This window comes from Ailuropoda melanoleuca, chromosome 9 (assembly GCF_002007445.2).
Source record: "Ailuropoda melanoleuca isolate Jingjing chromosome 9, ASM200744v2, whole genome shotgun sequence".
Classification (NCBI taxonomy): domain Eukaryota; kingdom Metazoa; phylum Chordata; class Mammalia; order Carnivora; family Ursidae; genus Ailuropoda; species Ailuropoda melanoleuca.
Window position 1 is genome coordinate 59,120,277 of NC_048226.1, and position 20,641 is coordinate 59,140,917.

The 20,641-nt window shown below is 35.3% G+C and overlaps 1 protein-coding gene across 8 annotated transcripts in view; it reads right to left on the reverse strand.

The window, feature by feature from the left end:
- Window positions 1-2,295: 2,295 nt before the first annotated feature.
- NBN (nibrin) overlaps window positions 2,296-20,641 on the reverse strand; it is a 47,784-nt gene continuing 29,438 nt past the window's right edge. For 6 of the 8 annotated variants that reach the window (XM_002923297.4, XM_011229970.3, XM_034668281.1 and 3 more), the window contains 5 exons: window positions 16,421-16,492; window positions 15,122-15,277; window positions 11,835-11,948; window positions 3,836-3,885; window positions 2,296-2,475 (listed from right to left, as the gene is read on the reverse strand). In XM_002923297.4, coding sequence (XP_002923343.1) covers window positions 2,445-2,475; window positions 3,836-3,885; window positions 11,835-11,948; window positions 15,122-15,277; window positions 16,421-16,492 — 423 coding nt within the window. In that variant the 3' untranslated portion in view covers window positions 2,296-2,444. Of the gene's footprint in view, window positions 2,476-3,835; window positions 3,886-11,834; window positions 11,949-15,121; window positions 15,278-16,361; window positions 16,493-20,641 lie in introns of those variants that run through there. The other 2 variants (XM_019803861.2, XM_034668282.1) reach the window with 2 other exon arrangements.

A 20,641-nucleotide genomic window follows, 5' to 3' on the forward strand; every position in this document is an offset into this window, starting at 1 on the left:
AAATAAAATCTTTAAAAAAAAAAAAAACTTAAAAAACAAGCAGCACTCCTACACAGTAACAGCAAATTTTCTGAAGTAGCTCCAATTTGAAATGGCACCAAAAACAAAATACTTTGGAACAAATTTAACTAAGGAGGTAAAAGATCTCTACTTTGAAAACTACAAAACACCAATGACAGAAATTGAAGAAGATACAAATAGAAAAGTATCTCTTGTTTGTGGATTGGAAGAATTAATATTGTTAAAGTGTCAATACTACTAAAAGGCACCTACAGATTCAATGGAAACCCTATCAAGATTCCAATGGCATTTTTTAGAGAAGTAGAAAAAGCACTCCTGAAATTTGTGTGGAACCACAAAAGATCCCAAATAGCCCAAAACATCCTGAGAAAGAACAAAGCAGTAGGCACCCCATTTCCTTATTTCAAGCTATACTATAAAGCTATAGTCCTCAGAACAGTATGGTACTGGCATAAAAAGAAATACACCAAGACAAATACAGAATTGAGAGCCCAAAAATAAACCCATGTATATATGCCAACTAGTATTCGCCAAGGGAGCCAATACTCAATGGAAGAATCTCTTCAATAAATTGTGCTGGAATAATTGCATATTCACATGTGAAAAAATAAAGCTGGACCCATAAGAAAACTCCAAGTGACCAAAGCAGTCTTGAGAAAGAACAAAGCTGGAGGCATCATACTTCCTGATTTCAAAGTATATTACACAGCTGTATTAATCAAAACTATTTGGCACTGGCATAAAAAGACACATACAGGAATCGAACATGATAGCCCAGAAATAAAGTCAAACATTTTATAGTCAATTAATTCTTGACAAAGGATCCATGAGAATACAATAGGGAAAAGATGGTCTCTTCATAAATGGTTGCAAGAAAACTGAACAGCCACATGCAGAAGAATGAATGAAACTGGACCACCATCTTGTTCCATATACAAAAAAACCAACTAAAAATGGATTAAAGACTTAAATGTAAGACCTGAAACTATGAAACTCCTAGAAGAAAACATAGGAGGGTAAGCTTCTTGAAATGAGTCATGACAATGATTTTTTTTGGATTTGATACCAAAAGCAAAATCAATGAAATAAAAAATAAGTGGAACTACATCAAACTAAAAAGCCTCTACACGTGAAAGGCAGCAATCAATACAAAAAGGCAACCAATGGAATGGGAGAAAATAAATGCATATATCATATATCTGATAAGGGATTCATATCCAAAATATATAAAGAACTCCTACAATTCAACAGCAAAAAACAAACCAATTAAAAAAATGGGCAGAAGAGCTGAATAGACTTTTTTTTCAAAGAAGATATACAAATGGCCAACAAGTACATGAAAAGGTGTTCAACATCAATAATCTTCCATGAGGATCTAGCAACAGTACATAGTAACTTACAATATAATTTTTCATGCTAGGCTATCTCTAACAACCTAAAACGTTTAGCTCATTAGGGTGGCAGAACCTATGTGAGACCATGAAGATTTGTTCTATTTCCCATAACTTAATGCATCAGTCCTTAGCGTTGATAAAATGTCTACTATAATTCTAATGTACATCCAAAGTTGTCTATATTACAAAATTTGGAAAAAAGACATTTTTTCTTACCATCTCCCTTTAACAAAGAAAGAAGACAATCTTATCATTTCTTATTTTGCAGACAGGAAAACCAGGACTCTAAGAAGCTCAAGAGATACACACCCAGCTCAGTAAGACCACCAAATAAATCTTCCCATTCTAGTAAAATCCATCTACAAGCTTGATGAAGTCTTCCACATTGTCTTTTCTAGTACTAGAATAATATGTGGGTGACATCTTCACCCTTGAAATCCACTTCATTTGTGTCACTTCAGCTCAAGGAAGACTATGGTATAATGGGGGGAAAAGGTATGCTCTGATGTGTGTATGATCTTCCAATCCCTTCGGCCAAAAAGAGCAACGTGCAGAATACTGCACATGCTATGCTATCATTTTTGTAGGAAATTACTGGAAAATAATATGCATAGAAATTTAAAGAGGCAGCAAAAATCTCTGGAAAGACTCATAAGAAATGAGTATCATGGATATTCTCGGAGGAGGGGAACCAAACCGCCAGACCAGTGGTGGAAGGGAGACTTTTTCATTTCCTATCCTTTTATACTTTTAGAATTTTGAATTGTGACTATATTAAATATTCAATAAATAAAAAGCCACATTTAGAAATGAAAAAACTACCCGAAGAGATGAGACAACAAAGACTGAAAACTGGATAATACTGTCACGTACAAAAGAATGGAGTTTTGTGCATTTTATTCAACAAATTAAGGCCATAAAACCTTTGGAATTTAAATCCTTTCTATATACTTAATGAATGTATCCCAGAGGAAACTTGATGTAAATGCTTGATAGGAAATGTTTTTCTCTGGCTTCTTTACAAGCCTGTTATCGTCTCCTTTTTACATTAGGATTGTATCTGCAAAGAAAGAAATAATGTTAAAGGGTTTTCAAAACATAGTCACACTTTGGCAAACACAATGAGAATGCCAATTTTATCCTTAGGATCTGATATTAAGCACTGATGTTTTTACTTTCATTTATCCTTTTGATGTTGGTTTGATGAATACTCGGTAAAAATAAAACATCAACAATAGAAAAATTACTGTAAAAGCATTAAAATAATTAATGAAAACAGTTTAAAAATACATGGTTACACATATCCCAGTATGGCTTCAAACTTCTTCCACTCCCAAGTAAAGTATAACAATTGCTTAAAAGAGTATAATGAGCCTAAAACAGACATACTTTATAAAATTTTCTCCTACAGTAATTAAACAAATTTAACTGGTAACCAGATATTCTTAACTATTTATGAAAGACCAGCACCATTTGTCAACATTTTGACCAATGACATATACTGTCAATAATGAAATTAAAGAACCAAACTGGCTGCAAAACAGATTCAAAAATATTTTGGAAAATGTTATTCTCCCCTAGTCAGTACCTACCTATAAGTAGATAAATAGTAGATAATTTTATTTTATATTATTTGCATTTGAGAGCTAATTATTATAAGGTTTTGGGCCTGGAGAAATGCTGAAAATGTGTTAAATCAGAATTAAATTGTAACTACCCATTATAACTCCTCTAAACCTCCCACAAAAACCCGATTTGAATCTCTAATTCAGCCTCTTGTTTTTATGCTTGTGCCAACTAAAACTGAACAAATGCTCTGGTATTTTATTTGTGTTAACTCAAAACCCATTCATTCATAATTCAACTCAGAGCTGAAAATCTCACAAATGTATCAGCCAAATTTACCAGTTCAGGACCCTTCTTCTGTGTGAATGCCTCCACAACAATTTTAAGTATCTTGAGATACAGTTCAACTGAATCACCCCCAAACCTCAAAGATATAGCCAGCAAACCCAACTGAGAGGTGCTCAAGCAATAAAAAGCAAAATAACACAAAACCATACATACATTAAAAAACAAAACATTCTTTAGGTGAATGGACTGTCTTTTTTTTTAAGAAGATTTTATTTTTTTTATTTATTTGAGAGAAAGAGAGAGCATATGTGTGTGTCAGGGGAGGAGCAGAGGGGAAAAAACAAGCAGACTCCTCAGAGCACAGAGCCTGATGTGGGGCTCGACCCCATGACTCTGAGATCACGACCTGAGCCGAAATCAAGAGTCAGCTGTTTAACCAACTGAGCCACCCAGGCACCCTGTGTCTATTTCTAAAGACAGAAGAAATGAATATTTAATCTCTATGAATAAAACTGAATTTTATATACATCTCAAAGATTCATGAGAAAGATGAAATTAAACTTTACCTGAAGAGATCATCAGCAAGAGACTCTTCTTTTGCATGTTGATTTTGCACCTGTCAAAATTAACATAATTTCAAACATGTGTTCAACGATGAATGTATGGTTAATCAACTGCCATACTGGGTGGTCAGTCATCTCTGAGATTTCCACATCCAGGAAGTCACCAGGTCTATGAGTTCTTGCCTCTGTGGTATTTCCCTCATTCATCAAATCCTACTTTCACTTCACGCCAAGACTACTGCAAAAGTCCTCTAATCAAACAATTTTCTCCAGCCAATCCCCTCTCCATCAAAGGCAACCAACATATGTATGTACTGCTAGCCTGAGTCTTTAATTTTTTTTTTCCAGAAGAACCCTTCTATTAAATGAAATATCATTGTTTTGAGGTCATAGGACTGATGAAGGGGCTGAGAGGGCAAAAATCTATCCCACTTTCAACTAGAGCAGCTCTACGTGTGAAGTGGCTCTTTTCCCCAAGGTCCCAAGTCAGGGCTCTGCGGCTGCTGCTTAACAAAGTAATTATAAACACAGACTCGTTAAACTCCTAATGCACCTTTGAGAGTTAGGACCAGAATAACTCTGTGCTGGGTGCCTCTTCTAAAGTCTAGGTCCTATCATATGCCATTCAAAATCCTTCAATGACTTTTTTTTTGAACCTATCAAAGAAAACAAATTCCTGAGTTTGACCCCTAACATGGGAAAGGCTCTTATAACCTGGCGCCTTTCTACATTCTCAATCACTTCTCACACCCCTATTCACAAACACTGTATGCCAGTTTAAAACTGAACCACAAAACAGCCAACCAACCAGACTTCCTCTTAACAAATACCCTGTGTCCCTCTGCTTGTGTTCACGTTTTCCCCTCTGCCCAGAAAATTACCTTTTTCTCCTCTTCCCATAGCTGACAATCTCTCAGTGTGCATTCATTTCAATAATAATTTAGTGCCTACTATGTGTCCAGGAACATGTTCTTCACCACTTTACCAATGGTTTTTCAATCCTCTCCATTTAAAAAATAAAAATAACACCTGCTATGAAGAACTCCCATAAAACTTCAGCTATACAACACATAGATGCCTACCTATTTCCCTGTTATAATTCTGTATATTATCTTTGCTAAAAGACCATAAGCTCCTTAAATGTACATACTATTTATTTTTACTGTTAATAACTTACATTTGTGTATTTCCAGATACTGTCTTAAAACTCCTTCTAAAAACATCTAATTTAATCTTCATATAACTTCATTATTACTATTAGACTATTATCCCAGTTTTAACCAATAAGGAAGCAAAGACTTAGTAACTTGCAGAAAATCAAAAGGTTGTCAGACGGAAGAACTGGGATTTGACCAGGTCTCAACCACACTATTACACTGATTCTGAATCTTTGGAAAGGGCCGAGAAGAATGTCTTGCAGGGATTCTTACAGAATGATTTTCTACTCATAAGGTGAGATATCAAAATGACATTACATCTTTCCACATTTTCTAATAGGTATAGCAGAACATAAATGGGAAGACAATATTTTCATAAAGCAGCCATCAAAAAAGTGGCTGGTACTATTATTGTAATTATTTTGAAATGCTTCCCAGCAGGGGGTGCTAATTTTGAAGTTATAATAAAGAAAAATCAGTAAGGAAAAATCAGCTTTATTTTATGTCTTAGTAAAAACATTAAGTAAAATTGTTTTAAGAAATAGAAATACTCATACTACTGGCATTTTTATAAAGGGTTGGGGAAAATTACATATCCAGTCTTTCGAAATTCAAATCAGGTTGGACAGTGTCTCAAAGAGTTATTATGTTTAATGAACAAAATGAAAATATCCTACATCGAAGGAAACTTTAGGAATGGATCAGGTAATTATGAAAAAGAAGACTGGTCTGAAGCAGAAGTAGAGGGAAAAAAAACTGAAAAAGAATGAAAGGCAAAAAATACTTAAGAAGAGCAGCTGGGAAAAGCCTCGGGAAATGGGACATCAAGGCAGTAGCATACTTATACTCAGACACCGTAAGTGCATGAGAAAGTTAATTCTATTGTCTTACAGACTAAATCCAAACTAATGTACCTAAAATTGCTTTAGCAAAAAGAGAGATCTGGTGGAATAAATCTAGAACACAGGCTCTTTACTAACTCTAATCAAATAAACTAAAGACAGAAAAAAGTCAGCAGCGACACTGTCATTCTCTCAACTCCTCTCTAGCTAGAAAGAAACAAAACCTTACAGCCATGATAATCAAGAAGCCACACACTTGAGAAAAGTAGCCTGCAGAGAACCAAAAGATTGCTGCAACATGTTCCTAACATTAAACAAACTAAAACCAAACCTGAGAATGCTTAGTAATACTCCAAATTTGGGGAAAAGGCTGAGCAGAAAAAACACGGCTGATGGACTGCTGGAAAGGGACAAACGGCACAGGGAAGTGAGTGGGACTGACCCAAGCACAGGCTCCATGCAGCCCTCACAAATTAAGGTAAACCACCTAAAATGGCAGGTTGTTGTCTTCTGGGATTAGATACACCCCCTGGTACACATTTAATTCCAGTTCCAGGAAGGAGCAGCACACAGCTCCAGCTGAACCCTTCCTTTCCTGGATTCAAAGTCTCCAGACAACAGAAATTAGATGGTACATGCAATTCGCCTCTGACTGAGCACAATGCCATACTAATGGTATGGAGCCACCAAGATAATTCTGTTCTCTACCAGAACACAAAGAGCTTGGGTAGGATTAATTTTGACTACATTCACTTTTGCCTCATAAACTGCCTTTTTAAAAATTTTTTATTTAAATTCAACTTAGTTAACACATAGTGTATTACTAGTTTCAGAGGTAGAATTTAGTGATACATTAGTTGTGTGTAACACCCAGTGCTCATTACATTAAGTGCCCTCCTTAATGCCCACCACCCAATTACCCCATCCCCCCCACCCAACTCCCCTTCAGCAACCCTCAGTTTGTGTCCTGTAATTAAGAGTTTTCTCTGGTTCCCCTCTCTCTCTGATTTATCTTATTTTATTTTTCCTTCCCTTTCCCTATGTTCATCAGTTTTGCTTCTTATATTCCATATATGAGTGAAATCATATGGTATGTGTCTTTCTCTGACTTATTTTGCTTAGCATAATACACTCTAGCTCCAACCACACCATTGCAAATGGCAAGATTTCATTCTTTAACGGCTGAGTAATATTCCATTGTGTATACATACCACATCTTCTTTATCCATTCATCTGCTTTTTAATTTAAATTCAATTAGCCAACATATAGTACATCATTAGTTTCAGATGTAGAGTTCAATAATTCATCAGTTGCACAAGCTGCCTTTAGATTGTAATTCCTGCACAAGACAGCATACGATGCTTCACAAAGCAGAGTACCTGGACAGGGTATTTTACTCTAAATAACTGCAAGATGAAAGAAACTGCAAACTACTCTACATACTAAAGGGGAAAAAAAGGGCAGCAACTGGAAGAGACATGCAGGACAGATGAAGAACCTACTCTGTAAGAAATAACCCAAGGATAAAAAAATGAAGTTACTAAGAACATGAAAGCAATAAAATAAAAACCAAAAAGTTAGATGACAAAAAACCACAATAACAATGAAAAGGAAACAAATGCTAAGTAAATAAACTGAGACTTATTAATAACACTATTTCAGAATCAAATAAATTGGAAATACCTAATAGTGACTGTTTCCACCGCTATAAATGCTTTACAAGTAGCGTCTTATTTAATCCTCACAAATATTCTGTGAAACAGAGGTATTATTATTGTTCCCATTCTACCCAGGAAGAAATGCAAAGCATAAGAAAGTAATCTGCCCAAGATCACATAGTTGATGAGGAACAGAACAGACACAACTGAAATGTGAATTTCTGACATAGTAAAAGAGCTTAGGAAAACCACAGTGAATGCAGAAGAAATGGATGTGGAGGGCAAAGGTGATCTAATAAAAGGACAGTTACGTCTTAAATGTGGAGAACCCAACAAATACAAAAATGCTTTCAAAAATGTATTAGAAGAGTTCCTTGAAATAAAAAGACTTGCATCTGCAAATCAAAATAACATACTGTATTCCAGGAAAAATGACAGGAAAATTGATCAACACTCAGACATATTCTCATTGTTACTAACTTGCAAGCCTAAGGAATGGGGCAGGCATGCAAGTCGCCTTTTAAAAAGGGAGAAAAGGAAGGACTGTGGGATGGAGGGGCAGTTGGGGAGGGAGGAAGTACAAATAATTTCCTCACTGTTTACAGCAGGGAGCCAAAAAATATATCTAAAATCAAAATAGACAGTTTGAAACAAATATGGATTCTAACCTGAAGATGGTTTGTTGTTGTTTTTTCTTTTTTTTTTTGGTCATATTTATCACCCCTTGGTCTTAGAGGAATCTCAGGAAATAAAATACCTTGAAAAGAAGAAACATCTGCAAAAATTCAGCAATGCTTTCAGCTTTACTTCCTTCTATCAATCTCTCTCCCTCTGTTTCCACTCCCTGGCTATTACTCCTCTTCAATAAAGAAATATCTGGAATAATTCACTTCATGTTTAAATGGGTCATTTCTGGACTTCAGGATTTTAACTTCATCATTCTTTTGTGTACCACCATAATTCTTTGAAATGTACATTTTAAATAAGGCCATTTATTCTTTCAAAAAAGAAAGGAGGAAAGGATATGACTTCCATTCTTTCTTTTTTTTGACACTAAATACCCTGAGTGACCTTAACAACCCTACTTTTGTTGGTGACCTTCCTAACGATTTTTTGATTAAAAAGCATTTTTAAACACAAATTGCTGAAGACTACATTAACACACAATGAAGCAAAATAAAAACCCTCAGAAGTTAACAAGTACCATGGTCAGCTTTTGCTTTGCCCTGTGGGTATCTGCAAAGCATAAAAAAAATGGGCTCTGCTTTAATCTTTGTATGGGGGAGGAGTGATATGATAGAAAATCAAAGATGGGGAATCTAAGAAAAGACTCCAGAATTAGAGAAAAAGAGGAATAAACTGTATAACGCAAAAAGCAGGTAAGAAAGAAACTTGCCTGCCTTGACCCTAACACAGGGTGAAGGAAAAATTTTAAAAACTCTTTAAGTTTATAGTGACAAGCTGGCCTTTACTCAGGCTTCTGGTCCAAATACTTATTAACTACGTAGGTGATCCAAAAAAATCACAAGCAGGGGCTAAAGTGGTCTCATATTGGTAGAACAAGACTGGCAGACACAAATATATCTTTTCTAGAGGAAATAAACCTGAACTTTGGACTCAAGGAATTCCCACAGATCAAATTCCAAGGAAAATGAGCAGTTCACATTCAACTATCACAAAATATATACTTGGAAACAAGGCTCCATAAGAGAAGAGTAGTATATTAACAAACACTTTGGGCAAAGAATACAAGAGGAGCTTAAAAATATCAGTAGGGAACAACAAGACCTAGAGATGAATGAAACAGACACCCAGAATTGAAAAAATATAATAGGCTGAATGAAAACTCAGTGGATGCATGGGAATACCAACCAGACAGAGTGGAAAGAAAAAGTACCAAACTGGAAGATAATCTAGAGAAATGACCAAAAAATACAATCCAGAGGAAAAAAGAGATAAAATATATAGAAAATAAGATAGAGAAGACAATGAAATTTGGCTTCTGTCAAATTGGAGTTCAAGAAAGATATACTACCCCTACCCACCAATTACCAAACAGCCCTACTTTAAATAGTCAGCAGACAGGACCTATCTGGAGCCCACCTTTGGGTTCCAGGAGCACTGGATAATCAGGCAATACAAAGGCTAAGAAGAAAACTTTCTAACTTTGGAAGAGACCTCTGGTTATCTCTCAATTCAATAGTCATGTGTTTCTGAAATCTTAACTTCCACGCAGTAACTTCCTCTATAGCAAAAAGTTGCTACTTTAATGAATTTTATTAAATTCTCTAGTTAAAAGTAAAGGGACAGAAGGAATTATGAATCAGGTAGATGGTTGTTTTACATAATATCCACTAGGACTCTAAATACCCAAGAAGAAAGTAAAAAAAGAGAAGCATATTTTTATAATCTTCCTTGTGAGTTCTCATTACAGGGTATATAAATACACATAGCTGATATATGTAAACAATGAATTCTTGAAAATCACATTCTAACACAGAGGGCTGTAAAGCAGTTCATATCTTTCCAGAAGACCAATGTTATAACTGAGGTTTGGTTTCCTGAGACTTAGGCAACATATTAGTTATAGATATGATCAAAGACATGCCATAAAACAAGTATGCAAAATCATAAAACTCTAAAGCAATTTCAAGTATCTAAATGATGCTGCTGGTCCTAGTCTAGGATTTCAAACAACATGAAGTGATTATATAAGTACCCTACTATAAAAGTATATAGAAAAGCACACTCTGACATAATACATATTTGATCAGAAATCAGTGTATGTCTGAACATATACATATAAATGAATTGATAAAATGACTGGGATTTTCTTTAAAATACAGAAAAAAAAAGTTGAGAAAGAGAACGGATGAAGCAAGATGTGCAAATGCTGATATTTGTTGAAGCTGTGTTTTGGGTTTGTTTTACTACTCTATTTTGTATATGTTTGAAAAGTTTTCATAGTAAAAAGTTTAAGAATTTGAACTAAATATAGTTACCACTTAATAATTTATCAACATTATTTAACAATTTCTCTTACTTTCTTAAAACTTAGAAAGACTCTGGGGAAAAATGAGATAGATCAGTAACAAGTGCCCATGGGAGGAGGCATTAAGGTGAGTTTCCCACAGGAATCGTTGCCTATAGTATAACTGACTTAAGACTCCCTCCCTCACCTTCGAGATGGTGTGCTCATTCATCATTAAACCAAAGTGTAAAAGTATATAACAGAGAACGAAGTTAAACTAACCTTATAACACCTATGCAAATTAACTCAAAATCAATTCAAGATCTAAATATAAGAGCTAAAACTATAAACACTTAGAAGAAAAAAGGGAAAAACTTCCTGACATTGGCTTTGGCAATGATTTTTTGGATATGATGCCAAAAGCACAGGTATCAACAAGAAAATTGATAACCTGAACTATATCAAAATTTAAAATTTCTGTGCATCAAAATACACAAACAACAGAGTGAAAAGGCAACCCAGAGAAAGGGAGAAAACACCTGCAAATCATACATCTGATAAGGGACTATTATCCAGACTACATAAAGAACACTTCTAATTCAACAACAGAAAAGAAACAATCTGATTAATAATGGGAAGTGATTTTTAAATAGATATTTCTCCAAAAACGATGTACGGCCAACAAGCATTTGAGAAGATGCACGACCTCACTAATCATTAGGAAAGTGCAAATCAAAACCACAATAAGGTTCACACCAGTTAGATGCCCACTATCAAAAACAAGAGAATAACAAGTGTTGAAGAGGATATGGAGAAACTGGACCCTTGTGCACTATTAGTGAGAATGTAAAATGGTGCAGTTACTTTGGAAAACAGTATGGCAGTTCTTTAAAAAATTAATCATAGGGGGAAAAAAGATACAAGAGAACAGGAAAAAGGTAGTAACTCAATAAAATAATGACAGAAATTCTCAGAGCCACTGAAAGGTAATTTCCAGATCGGGAAAGCCCAGTGCATTCATATATTATGTAATTGGTATTATTTGCAATAACCCCCATATGACTGCACAACCATCTTTTAATTGTCATCCTTTAGCTTTCTTTTACATTTTTGTAGGCTAAGTCTCTTTTCTCCCCCTTACATTAGGATATAAACTTAATTCATTTGTTTTTTTAATAAGTCTAAAAGTCTCCTTTTTAAAGAAGTATTATGAAAAGGTACAAATTATCTTAATGCTCTGTAACTTAGGAATTTTCCTCAATGAATGACCTTAGGTCAATTACCTTAAAGTCTGGTTTTAAGGATTTGCTTTAAAGAAACCATGAGGGACCAAAGCGTAACAAGCAAATTACCAGGCCTCACTTCCTACTGACCTCCATTTCCTGCCTTAACCATTCTTCTAATTCTGTATTCTTCCGAGCATGATGAGCTATTAGATCTGATCCTCCAATGATGCGTGGAAGTTTTCCTGCTCCAAGGAATGTGACCTGTTATATAGTAAAAACAGTAAGGTTAAATGCATTAACAAATTAAGACCATCTCATTTTTTTTTTCTTTTAAGAGAGAGTGTGAACAAGGGGCAGGGAACGGCGCAGGGGGAGAGGGAAAGAGAGAATCCCAAGCAGACTTGCCACCAAGGCAGAATCCAATGTGAGGCTCAATCTCACGACCCTGAAATCATGGCCTGAGCAGAAATCAAGAGTCACACACCTAACCAACTGAGCCCCCCAGGCACCCTCAAAACCATCATTTTTTTTTTTTAAGATTTTATTTATTTATTCAACAGAGATAGAGACAGCCAGTGAGAGAGGGAACAAAAGCAGGGGGAGTGGGAGAGGAAGAAGCAGGCTCATAGCGGAAGAGCCTGATGTGGGGCTCGATCCCATAACGCCGGGATCACGCCCTGAGCTGAAGGCAGACGCTTAACCGCTGTGCCACCCAGGCGCCCCAAAACCATCATTTTTTTAAAAAGCCAAATAAAAAAGCATGGTATAAATCATGTATAAGTGCCATCCATGGACGGACGGGACTGGAGGAGATTATGCTAAGTGAAATAAGTTAAGCAGAGAAAGACAATTATCATATGGTTTCACTCATTTGTGGAATGTAAGAAATAGCAGGGAGATTGGTAGGAGAAGGAAGGGAAGAATGAAGGGGGAGTAAACAGAAGGGGGAATGAAGCATAAGAGACTATGAACTCTGGGAAACAAACTGAGGGCTTCAGAGGGGAGGGGGTGGGGGACTGGGATAGGCCAATGATGGGCATTAAGGAGGGCACATATTGCATGGAGCACTGGGTGTTATACGCGAACAATGACTCATGGAACACTACATCAAAAACTAAGGATGTACTGTACGGTGACTAACATAACATAATAAAAAATAAAATAAAAAAACAAAAAAGACATAAGTGCCAAAGATGTTTATATCCTACAAATGAGAGTGAGTGAGAGAGAAGTAACTATGCTAGATCCATGTTTTTGCCCTATTTTTTTTTTTTTGGCTATTGCTATACCCAGATTTAGTGACTGTCACTGGGATTTATGTACAAGAATTTAATTAAGATTTTTAATTGGGAGTTTTTATTAAAAAATGGTCTTAGCTCATCACTTGGCAGTTAAAGCAACTTAAGGTGCATATAGAGACTATAAAGTATCATATTTTGTGCTGAAGATTTCAAGGTTTAAGCCTTGTCCAGTATTCATGAAAATTTATGTCTTCAAAACTTTCTAATTTATAGATCTAGCAAAAGATGCTGGAGATGGCAACCGTTTATATTTTTAATGAAAAGTTTAATGGCTTATATAAAGAGGTGCTAAAAATATTGTGAAAATGCAAACGAAGCACACTGCTAATATTGTATTTAGGAAATAATAAATCCTTAAGATCTATGGAACATACCTTTAAAATTTCAATATATGAAGTGGAAAGGGAATTTTAAGATTTTTAAATTAAATTTATTTACTAGAGAAAGAGAGAGAGAGGGAGAGAGGAACCACAAGCAGGGGGAGGGGCAGAAGGAGAAGCAGGTTCCCTGCTGAGCAGGGGAGCCCAATGCAAGGCTCCATCCCAGAACCCTAGGAATCATGACCTCGGAATCATGACCTGAGCTGAAGGCAGACGCTTAACCAACTGAGCCACCCAGATGCCCCGGAAAGGGAATTTTAAAATAGTTTTCATCATTAAACACTATTTTAAAAGCACAAATAGACCCATGTCATTGGATTTGGGCATATAAAGAAAAAGAGACAAATTCTTTCATTAGAGCCAATCTAGTTAAATCATCCTGCCATACAATTTTGGTTTGAAATTCTTTTACAGTCTCAAAAAAATTCGTTAGTCAAAGACAGTAATATTTTTAAGAGTTTAAAAATTTTCCAAACTACTTTCAGAAGTTTGTACTACTCTATACTTCTTTACCATGCTGGGTTCAACAGTGAGTATTACTACTTTATCTTTGGTTACTTCATTAAAAACAAAAAAATACTATGTCTTTTGAATTTTAATTTAACAATGAGACTCAGTAACATATTGAACATGAAGTAACCAAACAGTTAAGAATGACCCTGTGGTATTCATGAGCCACACCTGTGGGATGGAAAAGGGAAAGTGGGTGCCATCTAAGTGGGAGATATTTCCATATTCCACTCTAAGTACAAGAGATGGAGTTCAGAACCTTTTATACATTGTCATAGTAGGCAAAAAATCAACTGACAAATGTTAATAGCTCACATTAGAGAGGAAAAGCTATAACACCTCACAGCATAGCAAGAATCATAGACATCATATTCTAGTGAAAAGCAGTCTTCCACAGAAATCACCTTTGACAAAATTAGTATATTCTGATTAAATGCTTAAGCAAAAGGTAGCGGTCAGTAATAGTTATGGAATAAGCAGCAAATATTCCAGAAAAGACAACAAAAGAATACAGACTAGATCAGAAATACTCTTTTAACCATATTGATAAATTAAACATCTTACCAGTTCCTAGAGGACCAGCAGCTCAGGTCTGATGATAATACTCAGGGTACATATTTGTATTCTTTATATATACATATAATAGTAAAGTGCCTACTTTTCATTATTTTAATGTGCTCAGGTATTTTTTTTAAAGATTTTATTTATTTATTCAACAGAGATAGAGACCAGCCAGCGAGAGAGGGAACACAAGCAGGGGGAGTGGGAGAAGAAGCAGCAGGCTCATAGCGGAGGAGCCTGATGTGGGGCTCAATCCCAGAACGCCGGGATCACGCCCTGAGCCGAAGGCAGACGCTTGACCGCTGTGCCACCCAGGCGCCCCCTCAGCTATTTTCAACAGATCTGTTAATCTTCATAAATCCTGAGTTAAAGAACCCCTTCAGGTAGACATAAATGATTGGCCCTATCAATACAACCCAAAGCCTGCCACTTAAGGTGGGAAAGGCCAGGTGAACAGCACCCTTTATGGAATTCAGTCTTAATGAATATTCATCATATATTTATTCATATATTCATTACCTGTCAGTTCATGCCCTTCCTAGGGTAATTTTAAATGTTTTAAGCAGAAGAAATAACATCAGTTTTCAATATGAACTGCTTTTACTATTTAGCATCAGTGGTATTTCTAAAAAGATTTCAAACACTGCCCTCTTGTGATATTTTAGTTAAAGGAATACCATACCTTTTTGAATTTCTTGAAATTCTTTAGTTGACCATAATCACTATTTACATCAGACAAATTTCTGGAAGTAGAGTTACTAACCACCAGTGATCTAAATTCAGTTAGTAATATCCTCCTTGGAAGCATATCGCCATCATCCTGAAGTTCATCTTTGATCTTAAATGGATACATAAGCAGAAAAAAAAAAAGGAAAAAGAAAATTACTTGTCATTTGGGCAGCTACAGAAAAAAGTTCAAATACCTGAAAAAATAGTAAAAAAGGTTTATTTCTGGCACGCAAACTTTGTATTTGGAAACAAATATCTACTTCAAACAAGAAAATTACTTAAATACTGACTTTAGACATAACATCTATGCTAGAAGACTAAAAGCATATAGCATTTTAATTTAGTAGTTTATTCTAGTATCATCTCAATAATTTATCTTCTTGTATGTATTTTTTTAGCAAGAAATCTCAGTATTGTCTACTTCTTTTCATTAAAACCATAAACTTTATTACAACAATCTGTTCTACAAGTTCTCATCGAATATATTTAAGCTTTCTTGGATTTTCAGTAATTTGTATTTTATTATTTTTGACACCTCCAAAAAATTATTTATTCTGGATACACTCCTCATTAACTGAAAGCCACTTTTTAATCGCAGAGTAATAGTTATTAAATCAGCCTAAAGATTCCTTCCTGTTTTGGATAAGATTCCTTATGTCATTTACTATTACCTAGTTAGTTACATATCAACATTGCTACAGCTGCTCAAGGCTCACCAGCTTAGTTTTTAAAACTTTTACTATGTATTAAATGGAAAGTGGCAACAGGACTAAAATAAAGACAGGGAGACAAAGAAAAACAGTGAAAAGTCAAAAGACAAGGTTCATCTACTAATGACAATGTAATTAGGAACTCTAATTTAGAGTTAACAATGACCTAATGCTTTTGTACCCTTTAGGGTTTCCAAATATTTTACAACCATTACTCTATTTGATATAAACCACCACCCTGCTGGAAAAGTGTCGACCTAATTTTATAAACTGGAGACCTGAGGTTCATAAATGTGAAAGTGACTTGTTCAAGATCACACATCTATGCAGTAGAAGGCAGGAAATTACACTTAGGCTTTTCTCCAAACTCTCTCTGTTATATCATGGTTAAATTTGATCTACCAATTACCAAAGGAGACATAAGTACGAAAAAGATCAAAATTATAGAAAGGGAAATAATTAATCCTAAGAATGTATACTGACAGAAATTGATGAGATGTTGGTTCTTAAGTCTTTATAAAAATTAATAAAAATTTCCTCACAGATAATTCTTCTTTAGTAGACCATAGTGGATCTTTCTTGAGCTCACACTTCTTCCCAATTTCATTTTCTTGCTAAAGAAATAAAACATTGTTCATAGAAATTATAAAATGGTACCTTTAAAGATATTTATGTTCTTGACCCAGTTATTTGATTTTCAAGTATCTTTCCTAGAGAAGATATGAGAATAGAATATATAGAGAAAAAGACACTGTAGTATGAGATACAAGAGCAAAGATTTGGAAACAATCTAAGTTCATATAAATCATTTTATGAGAAATTATTATAAGCGAATAATAAATAGCTACAGAATTGCATTAACAGTTGATTCTAAGTTTGCAAAATAAGATTTAAAAAAGAAAATACCAAAATATCAACTATGGTTATCCACAGACGGTAGGATTATCAGCAATTGCTGTGTTTCTATTTTCTATATTTCTACACAATTATGTATTACTTTTACAGTCTAAAATAAAAACATTTTTCAAGGATTCCAGCATTTAATTTTGAGTCACCCTTAATCCAGGAAAAAGGAAATAGGGTTACTTTAACTGTTCAAGATATTTGTCTGCAATAAAATGGAAACAGCTTTGCATAGTCATACTACCCCTCATATTCATATCTCCAGACCAGGTTCCAGATAAAAGCATATTACATAGATGGCTTTCTGATACTTTCAGTAAAAACTATAATCCCTTGGGATACAATAGGTGAGCATATTGTTTTACAACAAATTTTCAATGATTTAGTAATAAAAATTCCGAAAAATTATAGTAAGAAAATTGGAAAAGGGCAGAAAAACAAATGTACATACTTTGCGTTTCCCTACGGACTAAAGAGAATTAATGTCTTCATTTATCAATAGTAAGAGTAAAAATTTATACTCCAAGCCTACCATGTGCCCTTTCACTACTTTCGTATACATCATCCACTGAAGTTATCACAGAACAGTTTACTCCCCCACACCTTGTCCCCATTATGCCCTACTCCCTCAAACTTGCTCATCCTCTTGAACAAGTTATTTCCTATCTCAGAGAATCACACTACAACCTACCCAGGCCCTCAGACTCTAAGCTTGGGAATTATCCTATACTCCTTCCTCTCTCTTCATTTCTCATGCTGAGTCCATCACCAAGTCCTGAAGATTCTACCTCTTAAAGGCCTATCAAACTTATCCTCTCATGTCAGCATGCCCACTGCATAAAATAACTGAATATATGACATTCTGAGAAAGCTGACAAAAAGAACAGCCAAAAGAGCAGAGTAGCCCTGTGTTTTCGCCCTAGTTCAAAACCCAGCTACGCGACACTGCCAAGTTACTTAATACCTCTTACTACCAATTTCCTAATCAGTTCAATACATATAGTACTGCTGCTTCATTGCAGGGTTGCTGTAAACAGAATGATGGTATCCAGTAAGTGGTAGGTATTACTACTAGACTTTGGAAGACGCTACAGTTAAGAGATAAAGGAGGAAACCTTAATTTAGAATAGAAGGGTGGAATGAGGTAAAGAAAAGATGGCTCTGTAGATAGTGGGTGCGTTTAAGAAGAGGAATGTAAACAAAGATGATGAGTCATGTTTGCATTTTATGGAGACTGGGAAATTTTAAGGCCAAGACTGAGGCGCAGCTCTCATATATTTTTATTTTTATACACACACACACACACACACACACACACACAACGATAAACGCCTAGCAGGAGTATCTAGCCAACAGCTTTGTATTTCAGCTTACAGAAAATCTTACAGGGGCGCCTGGGTGGCACAGTCAATTAAGAGTCCAACTCTTGGTTTCAGCTCAGGTCAGGACGTCAGGGTCCTGAGTTCAAGCCTCAGGATGGGCGCCATGCTCAGCAGGGAGCCTGCTTACAGCTCTTTCTCTCCCTCTGCCCCCTAGCCCCCACTCTCTAAAATAAATAAATCTTTTTAAAAAAAAAGAAAAAATCTTACAGATGTGCTAGAATCTGTATTTAAATCCCAAAATAGAAAAAGTATAGTTCTACCATCAACATATTTTAGAAATTACTTTTCTGAAATATACGTAAGGAATCCAATGTTAAAGAGAAGTATCACATTTTTGCCTTAAAATTGCAATAAGTTTTTTAAATGAAAGGATTGAAAATTTTTTTCCAATAATCACTTACATAGCCAGAAAAATTAAGTGCAATTCCTTTAATTCATGAACATCTACAAGGACTTTCCAACAAAATTATAAAAATGAAAGAATTAAAAATAATCTCCCATTGTTTGAGTAAGACTGATAAATTACATCAAAGTCAATTTCCTGGCTGTGATACTATACTGCAGTTACACAAGATGATACAGTTAGGGAAACAGGATGAAAGGTATATTGGATCTCTCCATATAATTTCTCACAACTGCATGTGAATCAACAATTATCTCAAAATACAAAATTATCTTACACTGAAAGCAAAAACACTTTTGTAACAGGTTCTTACTAAAAATGTATAGTGCTAGAACACAGTGATTTAACTTTTAGTATACCCAAAATGTATCACAATCAAATCACTATACACTCTCCAAAAGTCTTCTACAATGTATTTATTTTATGCTATTTTTATTTAGAATGTTATGAATTCTAAACCAGTAAAATATGGACAAAGGAAATTATGCTACAGAACCACAGAGCAAAATAAAATGACTGCATTCCCTGATATCATTACATAGCATGTAAACCTTGACTATTAAATGAAAGGTCTTTTTAGATCCACAGAAGACTGTTTAATGGTTCCTGTATTACTGGTGCATAATACTCACTTCCTGGCTCTCCCACTCTGGTATCTAATGCCCAATTGCTTGGGTGACCATGAGGCCTGGGAGAATGTACAGTCAATGTATAGCATTCAGGAAGATTAATTAGCAGTCATATAGGAGGGACCAAAGAGGTCTGTTATTAAAATCACAACCACTTCCAGAAAGAGCTGCAGCCACTGGGAGCAGAGGACCAATCTGGGAAAGAATTTAAAGGGGGAAAAAAAAGGCTATTAAAAATTGAAGCAGATAATAGGACAAGAAGACTAGACAAAGAAACGAAGAACATGTCAGAAAAAAAAACAGAAATAAATACAGGGGGAAGGACATGGCAAGGGAAAAGCATTTCCAAAGGTGTAAGTAAAATAATATAAATAGAGTCTAACTTTCTAAAGATTAAATGCTTATAATATTAAGTGGTCTCAACACAGATTTTGGAATAGTCTGGAGCCAAAGTAATAATGTAAAGTCGTAATAAAAGTAGAGTAAACATAACTTTATAAAGAGATGTAAATTTATTAAATGTAGTTAGGAAATCAACCCTTGGATTTCACCAAATATCACATTAAATTTACTTAACTTCCACTACAGTGGAAATTCCTAAACTTATAGGACGGTAACTTACAGGATATATAAACCCACCCAGTTCAATTTCTCTCTTCTGTGAAGTGCTAGCTAATCTTTGATAATAAAGAATCCCTCTTTCTCTGAAGTTCTCAACTTGACTAAAAGATATCTAAATATCCACTCTTTCTTCCTTACTTATCTAATGCTTAGTTTGTTAGGGACAGCAATGTGCCAAGCTTAAAACACTTCCCATACTCTCTTGAAGAGTGAAGGTGAGGGATGCAGAGTGGTGCAGCCCAGGACTAAATTCTGGCCAATGACCAAAGTTACAAAGTGCAATTTCTGAGAGAGTTCCTTACAAAGTGAGGAGGAACTCAAGTGGAAAGGCCTTTACCCTGTCCCCTCTCCACCCTGTTTTCCTCCCTGTAAAGCTGACATGATGGCTAGAGGTGTCACCTTGTAGAAAGAAAAACAGACACCTAAGAAACTAATACCATGAAATTTCCAAGCAGCTTCAGTTACTACTTCTGGGCTTCTTTTATAGGAACAAAATAACCCTATCTTCTTTAAGCCAGATTTTAAAATTTTTTAAAGACAGCAAAAAGGAATTCTTAACTCATAAAATGAGGAAACTTTCTCTGGAAAAAAAAACCGGATGTATTACATCAGGACCTTCTGGGGTTTTGGTCTGCGTATTCGTATTTTTAAAAAAGCTCACCAGCTGATTCTGACACAGCTGGTCCACCGAAGGGCATTTAGGAGTCACTCAAAAGAAATAATGAGGATTCTCCAGTTCTTTGAAATACACCATTGGTATTTTGATCGGGATAGCATTGAAAGTGTAGAGCTCTGGGGTAGCATGGACGTTTTAACTATGTTAAT